The 15,407-nt window shown below is 40.1% G+C and overlaps 1 protein-coding gene and 1 long non-coding RNA gene across 3 annotated transcripts in view; one reads left to right on the top strand and one right to left on the bottom strand.

The window, feature by feature from the left end:
• The window catches only part of SYN2 (synapsin II), a 174,745-nt gene that overhangs the window by 118,361 nt on the left and 40,977 nt on the right, over nt 1–15,407 (top strand). Inside the window, exons 6-7 of the mRNA XM_030501034.1 lie at nt 8,526–8,588; nt 10,975–11,117. Of these exons, the coding sequence (XP_030356894.1) occupies nt 8,526–8,588; nt 10,975–11,117 (206 nt within the window). The remainder of the gene's footprint in view (nt 1–8,525; nt 8,589–10,974; nt 11,118–15,407) is intronic.
• The window catches only part of LOC115614325, an 81,878-nt gene continuing 71,782 nt past the window's right edge, over nt 5,312–15,407 (bottom strand). The window contains exons 5-6 of one of the 2 annotated variants that reach the window (XR_003993684.1): nt 6,910–7,044; nt 5,312–6,242 (exon numbers count right to left, since the gene is read on the bottom strand). This is a non-coding gene — a long non-coding RNA (uncharacterized LOC115614325). Of the gene's footprint in view, nt 6,243–6,814; nt 7,045–15,407 lie in introns of those variants that run through there. The other variant, XR_003993683.1, reaches the window with a different exon arrangement.

Here is a 15,407-nt window from a genome sequence, read left to right as displayed (position 1 = left end):
TATGCAACATCTAGGGTTTTGTTGCTACTTTTTTTTCCTACTTTTTTTTTTTCTCCTATTGTGGCTTTTCTACTCAGCCCAACCACGAGGACATTAAAGCCAGGGTGAACACCACCTTCCAGAAACTGGGCTTTCCCTATGGTTGCCTGCAGAGGGCTTTGCTTTTCTTTTAGCAGATGATCTTTGCCTCCTTCTACTTTTGCATACAGCTTGAATTATATTTTACATTTTATTTCGGTTAGAAGAATTCAAAGTAAATTCAGAAGAATTCAAATGATAGCTCTTGGGAATAAACCAGCTTCTGTTGTATAACTTGAAGCATTGCTCCCAAATCTTAAATTGCAGAACTTGTAAATCTTTGAACACTTTAGTGTATGAAGCTTAAATTTTAAGGATTTCTTTTAAATTAATAGATTTGGAGTGAAGAAATCACTGGATGACACTCAAATAAACCAGACTTAAACTCCAGGAAATTGCTGAGATAGGAAAGGATTACTATGAGTTCAATGACATATAGAGAAGTGCAAACAGTAATACAGATGGAGGCTGGGCTGGTTACCTGTACAGCCATTCACTGGTTAACTCCATAACCTTCACTTTGGATGACAGAAGATGGTAACAGGTAGGTGCCTGTAGGTATTGTGTATATCAAACAAGAATACTTCTTTCTACAGTAAAAAGCATGATAAGCAGATTAATGAAATCTTTAGGTGGCCAGATATTAAAGATTAATACAATAAATAGATCCTTATCTCTGTAAGCTCATAGTACAAAGAATCTTCAATTTAAGACATTGATGCAGATGAAATGTTAAGCAGCAATGATAATAATTGTCCTTGTTGTGACATCAGTAAGAGAATCATGACATTAACTGGCTTCTCAGATTTTCATGCTCATCTAATTAGGAAAACCGCTTCTAATTGTAAGTCAGCCTTATTGTTATCAGGTAACTTGCATGCATGAAATTTATACTCAGAAATTAAGCAACTGTGTTGTCCGTAATGGTCAGAATTTAGCAAATGGCATTTCATTTTCAAACTTGAACCTGGGTAAGAGTAAACGGGCTTCATAGCTTGGTCAAATTAAAAAGGAAGTATTTTTGGTGACTAGTCGTGGTGGTTGTGTATAGAGCTCTGTGGGCAGTGCTACCATCCCTGGAGATGTCCTGCAGTGCCAGTGACCAGCAGGTTCCCTGGGCACGTATGAACGGGATGGGGTGAGGTTTGGTCACGGTACCTAACAGGACTGTGTGTCTGTGTTCTGTGATCGACAAGTTGATCTCTCATCAGACAATTCCTTCAAAAATGACTGTGGCAAAACCATGTCACATCCTGCAACTAACTTAGGTTCCGTTCAGGAAAAAATAAAACCGTGAGGTAGGATTTCTGCCCAAGAGCCTTAGGTTTGGCTGGAGTTTAGTAAGAATAAACTGATGGGGCAGGAGTATGTTTGTAAGAAGGGGACGTCAAACCTCGGATCTACACACATCCTAGGGTGAACCTACGCTCACCAGACTAACGGTGCTGCCAGCTGCCTCTAGTTACAACGTGTGGTTTGTTTCTTTGTAAAATGCAAATGGAGTTTATTTTGTCAGGTTCACTGGAAGGACATGACTCTTGTTAATATGTTCAAATAACAGGAGCTTTTTCCATGCTGCTGCTGCTACAGGGGAACTGCAAGCACAGTGCACACATTTCAGTTTAAAGGAAATCATAGCAGTGAATTTAGGAAGGAGGGAAGTATCAAGTACTTCTTAGTAAGAAGTACTATGGCAGACTACTGATTTTGCTTTTTAGTTTTCATCAAATGCACTGAAAATACAGGTAGCAGCATAGTGTAAAACTAGGGCACTTCTCCATGAGTGCAGCATCAATCAGATGAATGTTCACGAGCTTATTCTGTTCTTTAGCTGCTCAGAGGCCAGCGTTGTAGCATCTATTTCAGCACCTTCCTGTCCTGGGTTCAGCTCTAACAGTTATTTTTCTCCTTCTTAGTAGCTGGTGCAGTGCTATGTTTTTGACTTTAGCCTGAGAACAACGCTGGTAACACACCAGTGTTTTAGTTGTTGCTAAGTATTGCTTACTCTGACCAAGGACTTTTCAGTCTCATGCTCTGCACTGAGGAGAGGCATGGGAAGTCGGAGGAAGCAGATACAGGACACCTGATCCAAACTGGCCAAAGGGGTATTCCATACCACAGCACGTCATGCCCAGTATAGAAACTGGGGGGAGTTACCTGGAAGGGGTGGATCGCTGCTTGGCTCGGGCTGGGTATTGGTTGGCGGGTGGTGAGCAATGGTATCCTCTCCCCTTGTTATTTCCCTTATCATTATTATCATTGGTGGTAGCAGTAGTGGTTTTGTATTATACCTTAGTTACTGGACTGCTCTTATCTCAACCCGTGGGAGTTACATTCTTTTGATTCTCTTCCCCATCCCTCCGGGAGCGGGGGGGAAGAAGGGAGGGAGGGAGCGAGCGGCTGCGTGGTTCTGAGTTACCGGCTGGGCTCAAACCACGACACTTCCTTTCCACAGAGCAGTTTTTGTGCTGTTCCTTGGTTTGGGTTGTTGGTTGGTTGGTTTGTTTGTTTAAAATGTCACATCCAACTGTGTGTAGTTGGTTCTTCCGCTCAGCCTCGCGGCAGGGCCATGGTGACCCCGGCACAGCAAGCACCTCAGGCTTGGGAATGCTGGTCTGCTGCGTACTGTTATATCCCCATGGGTATACCCGCGTGTTTTGAGTGATGCTCATGAGTACTTTTACAAACACTTAACGTTTGGATAACAAATTAATCTCCCAGAAGAATAAGGATTCCTTCCTTTTCTCAACAAGAAAACATCCTCTACCAACTTCTGAAGCACAAGGAAGGGATAAACTGTGTGTTTTACCTTTAACTGGTTTTTCTCAGTTTTTGGCTGGCAGGGTATGCTTAGTTTTGAACCTGAAGTATGTCCCAAATGCAGCTGGATTGGCTGGTTACTACTATGCATCTCCAGGTCAGAGGTCACGAGCTTTCAAACCTCTTTGTGTTCCTGAAGTCTTCTGGAGCCCATGTTTTTAATGATTATCTGATGTGTCAAGAGCTGTTCTCACTGTACTTGCTTGCTCTTTTTTAGCACTTATATCACTTGATCAGTGTCCTTTTTAACCATTTTAATTTGGCAGTTTTGACCAATGATTGTTGTAGTATTTTCTGAAATAGATTGAATTTTCTGCATTTGCCTGTTCATTCAGTGTAATTGTTACTATGTGGGGTCAGAACAGGAGGTAGGTCAGCCCTAAATCTGTTAGGAAAACAACATACATAACATATTGGAAACTTCTTGACATTTCAGAAAAGCAGTACAGTGTTATTTTGCAGATTTCAGGCATTTAAAATAGGTTCTGACCAGTAACTAATAAATCTTTGAACATAATTCATGTTTGAATCCAATTTGCAAATCATCCTAGCATCACAGAAAAGGAATGTTGGATGTAATAACTTACGTTGACAGAAGAGTAAAAATCCAAAGCATTTAAAACCTTAATGGGGATGATTTGCTAACTTACTGCTTCCAACACCAGCAGTTTCAAATAGCTTTGTGGTGTCACACTAGCCAACCCAACAGATGACATGACCTGATTCTGAGACTTGATGACATGAGAAACATGCTGCTGTGATGCACCCTTGTCTTAATTCACATTTATTCAGCAACTTCAGAATATTGGGTCAAATTTCTGCATGGATTCAGTAATTCCATCAGTATAAATCCTTTTTGAGATAGTTCTTTGCCTGTTTGTAAATCTAAATAGTTTCATTGCAGCTATAATGATTTCCTAGTTGCCTGTCAAGAGTGTGGGAAACAAAAAGAGCAAGTGGGAAATTGGAGAACTAACATTTGTTGTGAGTCCCTACTGTATTGTCTTTGCTCTGATGAAACTAACATGAATGAAGACTGGATGGTGAATCTGCCCCAGCGAGGGGTGTGGAGGGGTTGCTCTCCGTATTCTTACCAAAAATGTAAAAGAATTAAAGAATATTACAGTTGCTGCTACAAGTGCTTTGAACGTACAAGTCTTGTACCTTGGTCTCCAGTCTACCTGTGGAGATTATGGAGTCCAGAGCTCATGGGATTTAGAAGCGGTACCAGAGAGGCTCGAGTTTGAGCCTGTTTGTCAGCTCCTGTAGTCCCATTGCAAGTACGTGGCTGAAAAATCAAATCCACTCATTTCAGATAAATCTGTCCTGTGAGGACCACAATTAACTTCAAATGTGTTCATCTAAAAAACTGGATTAGGCCTGTTACAGAGTCTCTGTCACTGACACTCAGACAGCACCACTGAAAGAATTATTTTCGACCGGACTGCCTTGAAAATAATGAAATAACTGGTAGGGATGTAAAATAAAGTGATAGTAAAGAGTTAATAAGCAGCATGCAGATACACAGCAGCTCTTGAATGGAAGCTACTAATATGTAGTTCTTTGGACAGGGAAAAGATAGACACGTTATCGAAGACGTGAAGATTTTGCAGACAGGATATTACAGTCACATTTTAAGCCCATATATACTGTTGGATTTCCATTACAGATTTAGTCACTTCTAATATTTAATCTCTCATTCTCCTCTGTCCTTGAACCCTCTGCAGTGCAGTTCCCCAGGACAGGGTTTGAGTGCTGATACCTGGGCAGTGCCCGGTCTGCCAGAGGTTTAAAGTGTTACTTCTGTACTTGTTCAGATCACATCGGTCATGAGTGAGCAGCCAGCTTGAAGGTGCCCTGTGGTCACAACCTGGTGATTTGCCTGGTCATTAAGCTGGTAAATTCACACTATTAGTATGTGACAGAAACCGTTAGGACATTTCATTTTAGTAAAGCAACTGCCATGCTAAATATGTCTCTGTTTGAAACTTAGGGATTGACTTCTGTTACCAAGGTTTTAAAAGGATTCTGCTTCAAAAGATTTTTTACTACTGCCTGTTACCTGCAAAATACAATCTACTCTTTGCTCTCCTAGGGAACATGTCTTCAAGTTTACAGATCAAAGTAGTAGCTACTAGTAGTAGTACTTAGTCCAGTCATGGAAGTAAGCCGTGCAACTTGTTCTGAGTTAAGGCTCTGTTGAAATGAGACTTCACACATATTCAAAAGAACAGTATAAGAAGCTAAAACCACAGAAATGAAAGTGTCTACTGCATCCCTCTCTGTAATCTTTAGGAGCTGATGAAACATTTTCATACTTGGTGACATTATTTTGGTTAATGATCTCAAATACTAGTAATGTATCCCAACTGGTTTGTATATATGTTCCTACAATGAGCCATGACAGTTTTTCCAGTTGCTGCTAATATTTATTACCATCTGATCCTATTCACATGTAACTATAGAAAATTATATCACGTGCTTGACATGTATTCTGTTTTCTAACTAATAATGATCGTTTGTTGCATTATTTAAGTTACAATAGAAGTCTTTGTTGTTGTTGTTAATACTCAGATGTATTTCATATCCATTATATGTATGTGCAGGGGGTCATGCAGTATAGTTCATTTCCATCTCTCCCGGTTTTAACTGTCACAGTAGAACTTATACTTTCCTGAATTTAAGAAAACCTTTGAAAAATAAGCAGTATTTTTGTGAAACAGCCTTTCCCCCTCAACAATGCATTTCAAAGAAAACATGCAAGGAGTCCTATTAATATCAGCTCTAAATGGAGTGTACCCATTGGTACCTGCTAGATCTTTCCAGGTATCTCTCTGCCAAGTAACTATAATGTAAATTAAAAGGAGACCGGTGGAGCTGGGAAGTTTTCGCTGATACTATCACAGCTGTATCGTACGTGTTTACCCAGATGTATGAAAAGCCTGTTCTGTTAAGCCAGAAATTCCCATCAAAGGGCATCCCAGTCTGTGCTGGGATGTGGTATCTGCATGAAATCTGGGTATTGGACTCCAGGGTAAAATGAACTCTGTTGCCTCAAATGACGTCAGGGCATTTTTCTGAGGGAGAAAGCAGAGTTTTCAGTTTGTTTTCTAATTTCAGTTAGTGTTCCTGTGGCCCACCGAGGATTCCATGGCTTTGGAATCATGGGAATATATGTGGTCCTCTTGATTACCGGAGTGCCATTAGTATTGCAGTAGTTAGAGGTCTGCCAGCATTTCCATTACAAACTCGGTTCAGTGGTTTATAGCTCAATCGTAAGAGTGTGGTGCTGCCCCTCTGAAGGTTGAGTCAGGCATCATTTGTTCCTCCTTCTCTCCCAAAACCTTTGGAAAAAAGGTGGCTAGTTTTAAAATCTGAAAGCAAGAAGTAAGTGACTAGATGGTGACTGTGCAGGACTTTGCATTCCTACTGTCTAGCAGGAACTTTATTATTAAATTGCTGTAGAGGTGACTTTTGCTGTATAATGCTTTCGCATGTGCTTTTGGCTATTTTGAAACTAACCAATTGCTTTCATGTCTACATGCCTTAAATTGGTTAGATTGAAAGAGATCTGTGAACAGCAGTTAAATGTATTTTGGATTTAAAGACCAACGCTTGAAGTGATTCCTAAATGAGAGTTAAATAAAAGACTTTCAGTTTTCATAGTTACGGATTCCTACAGTGCTAGTCTAAGTACCCAGAATTTCTGCACAAAATAGGAGTTACTTTATGCAGGAACTGAAATGTGGCAGCCACAGTTTCGCATGCAATAGAAAGCACTACAAGATGGGTTTCAGAATGATCTGCTCTCCTGTAGTGGTAATCCTTGACTTCAAACCTTGAGGATGCCCTGACAGAAGATACGTGACATCTTCACTTAACTAATGCACAAAACTAACTAGGATTACAGGAAATGTTTTGTGACTGCAAGTCTTTTAATCAAATGTAGTTTTCTCCTGGGAAGACATACTAGCCCTAGCTTTAGGTTTGATGCAGAAATCAATGGCAAACCTCCATGGCCTGTGTTGCATAGCTGACAACTGTAGGACTCGGTAGTTTCAGGCTTTGAAAACTCTGGTACATTAAAAGGGTAGATCCAAAGATTCCTCCTTTTTCTTCTGATCAGGCAGAGCAGAAACTGATGTTCTGTCAAAACAAAAAGAAGTGACATAGGTGTGTTTGCTTGGATGTCCTTTGTATGTTTTAAAAATGAAGTCAGAACAACCTATATTGCATTTCAGGAAGGTCAGAAAAAGCCCATTAAAAAGAAAAGAAATTGATACATGCATTGTATAGGGGATCTGATGGTAAGTAGTGTAGCATATGGACCTGGCCGTGGGTGCCTACTTGTTCTTGTGCAGGTTTGCCTTCAGTTATTCAGTATTTTTAAAGCAGCAATCCTTAAATTATTCTGAAAATACTTATTTCAAGTATAGGAAAAACATATGTGAATTTGAATTAGCTTTATAACCCTGCAAGTAGGTTTGGATGTTACCACAAGCCAAGTGATGTTCCTGTTCTTTATCTCTTGATCTTAATGTCAGTCTTCAGAATCCCAGGACATTTTCCATGTAGATAGGTGTTTGTGTTTGTTTGTGAGTTGCTGTGCAATGTTGTGCAGAGCACAGTCAGATAAGTGTGAACACCATTTAACCTCTTGACAATCCTTTGAAACTATTTGGAAAGTAATTTTTTCATAAAATCTTTAGGAATTCTTAGTTTATTTTCTAAAGCATCAACTTTGCATTTGATTGTGTTTACTGTGTTAAAGTTTGGTACTAAATGAAGGTTTCAGACCCTGAAACACTTCCCGTGCTGCTGCTGCTGCCCAGTGTAAGTACATGTTGAGGGTGTTCAGGATTTTATTTCTAGTTCTGCTGTTTATTTCCTGTTCTGCTCAGTGTTTGTATTTATGCTTGGTTGGGAGATCCCATGACTGGGAGATCTAAAACTGCTTCAAATGAATGATGGAAGTAAAACTGGATATTCACAGAGCTTTCTGAGAGACAGAACCATATTCATGTCTTTGTATATTTGATTTCCTAATCAATAGCTGAATTATTACTTGCATTCCGTGCAGAAGCTGGAGCCTTCCCTACAGAACTTGGATATTCTGTAACAGAAGCTAGGATCTGCCTTAAAAGAAAGGGGTTTTGGAGAATTAGACATCATTGCTTTCATAAGTAGTCACAAAAAGAATTTGCAGCCTTGCTAGATAATAGAAATCAAAGGGAAAAGTAAAGAAGGTGATTACTTTGACATCATTAATGATCATAACCTTGGAGAGTGTGAGTTTATGGGTCAGAAAACACCATAACAAAGAATAAAATAGGAAATAGCAGAAATTCAGTTCAAAAAGTGAAGTCAAAAGAAAAACATGCAAGAAAGTTAAGATGCTCGTGCGCCAACTGGATGTACTGGGAATAACATGTCACTGAAAACGCATGCAGTAACTCATCAGCACATATACAGCTGTAGGGAGATGAGTAGCAGTTTAAGTAACCCCATGGCAAGAACAGCTTTGGCTGCGTTATGGTCATGCTTCAGTAATTTTCATAAATGATGTAGTTTAACTCCTGGTTGCTGTCTCTAATATCTCTAATACGTCTTTCTTGTTTTCCCCTCAGCTAACAATGCCAACATTTCCTGTTGTTGTGAAGATTGGACATGCTCATTCAGGCATGGGAAAGGTGCAGATGCTACTTATTGCATGTTAGGAGGCCGGGTGTTTGTCTAAAATAACACGCATGTTCTGTTGTTTCCTGGATAGTTTAACTTTTCATTATCCACATTCTGTCTCGGATCCCTACCCTTGCAAATCCCTGCTTGTACATTAGTTGAGAAGGCATCTCTCTTTAGGAAAATATTAAAACCCATAAATCTTCACTTTGAAGCCTTTTCAGTTTATGCATTGTCCTATCTAGAGCGTTCTCTGAAACATGCTGAGATGCTTTCTCAAAGCAGAACCTTACTTATGAATTTAGTTGACTGAAATGAAACTATTTGAGAGTCAAGGTCTGTTTGCACAGTCCAACTTACTGGACCTGGGAATATAGGAAGGTTTTGCCTTGGTTCTTTATTAGTTTCAGCTTGATACTGAACTTTTATTCATTTCCTATCTTAATGTATTCTCTGTGATTGTTTCATACCACTATATAACTGCTGCTTTCTTTCTCCAAAGTAATTGCATTTCAGTGGTGAGTACAGCTGTTTTGATATCACTTATCTCACAATGCTGGTTCAGTGGGAAATGACTTAAATCTGGCTATCATTGACATAGGTGAAAATTTCTAGTCATTATAGGTTAACCACTTTCTGTCACTGAAAACACTTCAGTGGTTTAAGTGTTTTAGATTTTAAGCCAAATCATCAGAGAATAGTTACATTTATCATCTTGAATCTCCAAAAGCTCCATGAACATAGTATTTGCCACTAGTAATACAAATAGAAAACTGATTAAATTGTATTTCATTCAGTAATTATGGAAGTTGTACTGTATGTTATGTTCTTTTGCCTATGACTGTTTTGCTTTATTTCACCCTTAGTAAGTCAGTGGAAATCCAGCAGAATTAAGAGCAGAATTAACCACTGATTCCTTAAACTGCAGTTTCTGTGGATTGCATATGTGAAGTATTAGAATGTTCATATTGTACTTTCAGTATTCACCTCTCATTTCTAGAAAAGGGAAATAATGCACAGAAATGTTCACCATATCAGATGTCTAGATACAGATATTTTTAGCTATAAAAGAAAGATTAAATGCTGTTCTTTTGTAGTACAATGTAGTACAATGCTTCAGAGTCCAAACAAAGGTTCTCCTCATGCCCCAGTCCTGACAGGCATTGCAAGGAGTAGAGGTTCCATTGGTTGTAATTAGACTCACACATGCTATTAAGTTTTCAGAAACCAAGTTGAAACCAGGCATTGTGTCTGGTTTTGTGGCTCTCAACCAGCAAATTACTTTTATTGTTCTCCAACTGAGAGTTGAGAGCAAATATTTAGTCCTTATGACTTCTTTTAGCTTCACCAGACTCCATTTAATATCCCTTCTCTCAGCTGGGGCACACTGGCCCACAGGTTCCCTTTTAAGTACCAGGTGACAGTCGAAGCAAACAAGATGCTGGGCTTGCAAAGACCTGCAAACTCCCTTAATACTAGATAACATGAGAAATACTAATCCCTGCCTCCTTTCCTCACCATTCTGAACTGTACCTGGAGTCAGCATGTTGGGCATCCAGTTTCCCTCTCCCATTTTCTACCAGCCCTAAGGCTTCTCTTCTGAGTCACTTTTTCTCCCCACTTCAGCCAGCTTCCTTTAAGTCAACTGGAGAGATGTGCCCTCCCTGTCCAAAAGTGATGCCGCTGTCCTCCATCTGTCCTCTACAGCCTCCTCCTCCCTCTCCCCCTATATCAATATTCCCCTCAATTTTTCCACCTCCCTCTTATGTCAAAATGTTGGTGGTTTTAATACCATCCACCACAGTGTTCCACAACCAGGAAATCCTACTCCTAAAAGCCTGACTCCTTGCAGAGAAGTGAGAAAAATGGGAAAAAACTGGTTCTACTCCCTTGAGCCAACCCTAAGTGCTCCATGTGAGTGTTCGCTCCTTAGGATGTCAGGACCCTTCATCTGCTCCCTCCTGGAAGATAGATGATGTGACAGTTCATAGTAGGCTCTGTATGCATTCCATTACATCAGCAATTTACAGAATGAAGAAGAATGGTGTATAAATCAGTGTGGCAGATTATCACACCTTGAAAACCCCTAAGGCCTGCAGATCTAATGAACAACCACCACTCAACAAAAATAAACAGCAACATAAAATTCCACTGTCTACAAATTGCTTCCTACAGATGATGGGTAATATTTTGTGTAAAAAATAGATACTTTAATGCAGGAATGTTACAGAGTCTCGAAATCAGATCAAATAGCCAATACTTTTTTCTTTTAATTAACTGATGCTGTCAAAAGCCATACTTCTCATGAATGCCATTTGCAACTGAATTCTACATTTTATTCCTAATGACTCTTTTTTCTTTTGTATATGTTGTTTACTTGTGGTATGATGACTGCAGATCAAGGTAGAAAACCACTACGATTTTCAGGACATAGCCAGCGTGGTAGCACTTACTCAGACCTACGCCACTACTGAACCCTTCATAGACTCCAAATATGACATCAGGATCCAAAAGATAGGCAGTAACTACAAAGCATACATGTGAGCCAATACCTTATGTTCTTTCATCCTTTTGTTTCAAATTTGATAAGCACCAGTAAGATTAAGCCTGTTGGATGAGTCTCTGAGCTGATGTGCCTCTCTGGACAGACAGTGTTATAGACTTTCCAGGTTTATCAGGAGTTGGTTGTGGCTGGGAGGAGGAGAATAAGACACCAGGTGAGCCTGCCAGAGGGGTTTTCCTGCTAACCTTGGTTTATTTTTTCGTTTACTGAAAGGAGCATTTGGAAGAGGATTTGCTTTGTGGAGGACTTGTTAAATCAGATTTCTTTGTATCTTTTCAACAACTTAGGGTCAATTTTTCTTCTCTCTCTAAGGACAGTTAGGTGGCATTCAATCACACAAACCTGGATCATAACACTCTAATGCAACGAAGTACTCTCCTTTTATCATAACACATGTAGGAAAAATTCTAATCTCACAGTGGCCTTCACACATATGGATGAAAATCTCTTCTAACTTCAGAATCCAGGTGTTTGTTTAAACATCCTGGCTATACGACAGGCTACAAGGGTGTTTCAGTTTCACAGACAACATTAAACTACAGCAGCAAAGCAGGTTATCATGTAGTAGTTGAGCCATGGTAACTGTGTTTATGCATATTTTCAGTCTGTTTCAACTATCAAGCAATGTAATTTGACATACACTCATTTCATTCCTGTTTTTTAGACAAGTTAAATCATCTCATGTCTTTGCTCCCTCATGCTTACACTTCCGTGGCAGAAGAAATATAACAAAACATGGATAAAAATACACACATACATTGACATATGCACACCACACATGCAAAGATATTTCTCTAGGAACTCCTGTAGGAGATCCTAGATCCATTGGAGGGATCAGAGATTCTTTGTACGTTGATGTTCATAAGGTACAGTCAAGTTCTTTATCAGTAAAAACAACTCCAAGCAAACCTCTAAATCCTAAGAGAAGCAGAAGTTGGAGCTGGGTTAAAGAAAATGGGTAAAATGTTTTATAATATGAAGGACAGGATTAGCATTAAGTGTCAAGTAATTCAGGAACAGCCAGCAAGCTCTGTGAGAAAGTAAAACCTGCACAGGGTTGGGAGAAGGGGCAAAATACCTCACCTGGGGTTGATACTGGAAGGCCACGTGCTCTTGACTTCTCCCCTAAGACATTACTGTCACAGGATCCAAGCTGCGTGAATCACTGCAGGCCTCTCCTGACATATGACTTTAAGGGGTATTTGAGAACGAATACCAAAGATGAGGCCTTTCAGGAACAACTCACCAGTCCACCTGCCTCTCACTGTGCATCTGAGGGGCCTTAACAAAGCACAGCCCAGTGCTGCTGGAAATACCATTCCTGTAGGTCAGGTCCACCCAGCAGTATGGACACTCAATCCTTCTGCTTTATTCTGAATCCAGAATTATCTACGTTTTGCAAAAGAAGTGTGTTGGAAAATTGAGTTGTACACAGTGACAAGGCATAAGACTCAAAAAGCTTGTGAGGACCGAGAGGTTTCTGGAATCCTCTGTTGGTGACTTTCCGTGTTCTGACAGAAACTCTAACTCAAGCTCCCTACAGAATTTCCGGTGTGTTGGGCATACCCCACCTCTCCCTGTAGGCAATAAGAGTCATAAACAAATGCTCCTGAATGATACAGCCTTTAGCCCCTGGCTGCTCCAGGGAAGTTAATTCCAATTCTGCTTGTTTGGCTTACATTGGTGCTCCAAACTGTTACCTTTTCCTGGCTTTAGCCCCATGTCTGGAGAGACCCATCCTACTTTTTCTAACAGCACCGTACTGTTGCAGCCCAAGGTCACCTCTCTCCTCTCTGTCCAAACCATATCTTGATCCAGTCCCACCACTTTCCCAGACCACTTCTACCCTTGTGTCTCTTAGTCCTTTCTCCTTATGCCTCACCTTTTTTGTTGCTGTGGGTTCTCCCTTGCCCCTTTTATTCTACTCGGTGCTATTCAGCAGCTTCTCCTTCCAGTTAGCAGTCAGCTTCCTTCTGCTATCTCAAACCTTTTCATACTACTTCTGCCTCTCCAAGGCTAGGCTAGTACTTTTCTCTCTTGTTGGTGCTTTGACAGGCAGATTTCTCATGCTGTGCTACCCCTCCTCTGTTGTTTAAAATAAATGGAGTTGATTTGCCTGTCTTACAGCTCCCGAGTGGCAGAGTCTTAGGGATAAGGCCCAACTCTTAATGGTTATGACACACCACCAGATACCAGCACTCAGATGCAATATTAGTAACTTGATGGTTCATTCCCTATGGTACAAATTGGACCTTGCATTTCATAGGAGAGACCCTACATTTTTTTATTTGACTGGAAATTTAAATGCTGTTCAGTGTCTGGAATAATTTTGGAAGACTTGGCCAGTGGTAAATTTATCATTTTCAAACATAAATGTTTCTTCACAGAAGAAACATTGGCCTAAGGGACAGCAAAAATAAGCTACAATGACAGTCTGCTCCTCCTACCTTTTATTTATTTTTAAGTTCATACTCAGAAACTATGGGTTCATCCAAATGCTAAAAGCCTAGCAGGCATTTCTTCTCCAGATTCTTTAATACAGTTAAATCACACCAAAAAATGCAATACCGGTCCATTGCTACAAAGCATCATGAAGAGGAGATTTACCAAATGTCTGAAAAATTCTTCATATGCATACACATACATTATGTCAGTAGAATATTGTTTTACAGCTGGTTCTCATTTTGTTCTGTGACACAGGAACAGAGTACTTAGAGAGCCACCACAAAAAATACCAGTGAAACGTTTGGGTTTGTAGTTAAAAGAGAGTTATTAAGAGCTTCAGTTTATAATGCTGTGGGAAATGGTGGTATAAGTGCATCTATGACTCACAAAACACTGGTGCTTATCATCTGTCAGTAGAGATTATAGCCCAAATGCAGCACTGGATCCCTCTAAATACCACAGCTCCTCAAAACGCTGTGTGACGCATATTTAACTGCACTTGGTACCATTACAGAATTCATCTGACTTCAAGGAAATAAAGTTAAAAGGGTCACACGCAATGAAGAAAAACAGCAATACAAAACCACTACATCCAGATCTCCTCTCCAAAAGCAATACTGTAAATCCGTAACTTGCTGTACTTTGATCAGAAGGTCAGTAAAACAAAAGTAGAGCACATCTACACCAGAGAGCAACAGCACTATAGAATCACACCCTAAGCAGGCCACCTACACAAGAGTTGCAGGTAGACATTTCTGCGTGTTTTTCTGATGACAAGTCCCTGTCCCAACAGTTTGTATTATAAATGGTACTAAAGAAGGCAGAAAGGTGTTGGAGAAGGGGGAGCACAAGTTACTATGAATTGTTTATAATAATCATAATTCCTTTTCCCCCAGTTTTAAAAGAGTTCTTCGTTCTTTGCAAAGACCTAATTAAGTGAAAATATGTTAAGCCTAAGTGTAAAGCACTCAAAAGTGTTAAGATTTGTTTGGTATATTATTCAGTATTGGTATATTCAGTATTTGGTATATTATTCAGTATTTAGTAAAAAGGAGAAAGATGACAGTGTGAAAGACCCTTAGCAATTATCAGAATAGAAGCGAAGGAGGGAGGGAAACCTTTGTATTTCAGTAGAGGAAACCATATATGAACTACAGAAATCATACCTAAGGTTTCAGGTGCCAGCTGGTCTGGTTGGGTGCTTTTTGTGTCTAATGGAACCCCTGTTGTTCCCTGGAGTTCTTCTGTGTCCAGCCCACAAGCTGTTGAGGTTGCCCCAGCCAGGTCTGCGCCCATAGTGTTCCTCTCAGGCCTCACCTGGTCTCTGCACCATGCTTGCAGCCAGTCAGGAGAGTGCTTCAGCTTCAACAGGGACCTTTCACGTCATGGAGTGAAAGCACGGCTTAAAGCAAACCACCTTTTCTTCTCTAGTCAGTAGTGCTGAGTCTGCCCCAGTGCAGCTGAGGATCTTAAACTAGATACTTGTTAAAAGGCCTCAGGACAATTTAACAATTCATTTTTTTCTCTGATTTGGTCACATCTTGCTTCCTCAAAGACACTTTAAATATTACATTGCCTTTGAGAAGTCTACAACAGATTTTAATTGTGATTTGTGAGAAGTATTATCTCTCTGATGCAGAATATGTGTGCAGAATAGTAACGAACTTACCATTTGTAAGTAGACACATAGAGAATCATAGAATGGTTTGGGTTGGAAAGGACCTTAAGATCATCCAGTTCCAACCCCACTGCCGTGGGCAGGGACACCATACACTAAACCATGTCACCCAAGACTTCATCCAGCCTGGCCTTGAACACTGCC

Source organism: Strigops habroptila, chromosome 11 (genome assembly GCF_004027225.2).
Source record: "Strigops habroptila isolate Jane chromosome 11, bStrHab1.2.pri, whole genome shotgun sequence".
Taxonomy (NCBI): Eukaryota; Metazoa; Chordata; class Aves; order Psittaciformes; family Psittacidae; genus Strigops; species Strigops habroptila.
The sequence above is the reverse complement of the archived record's forward strand: the minus strand, read 5'-3'. Positions and strand labels throughout refer to the sequence as shown.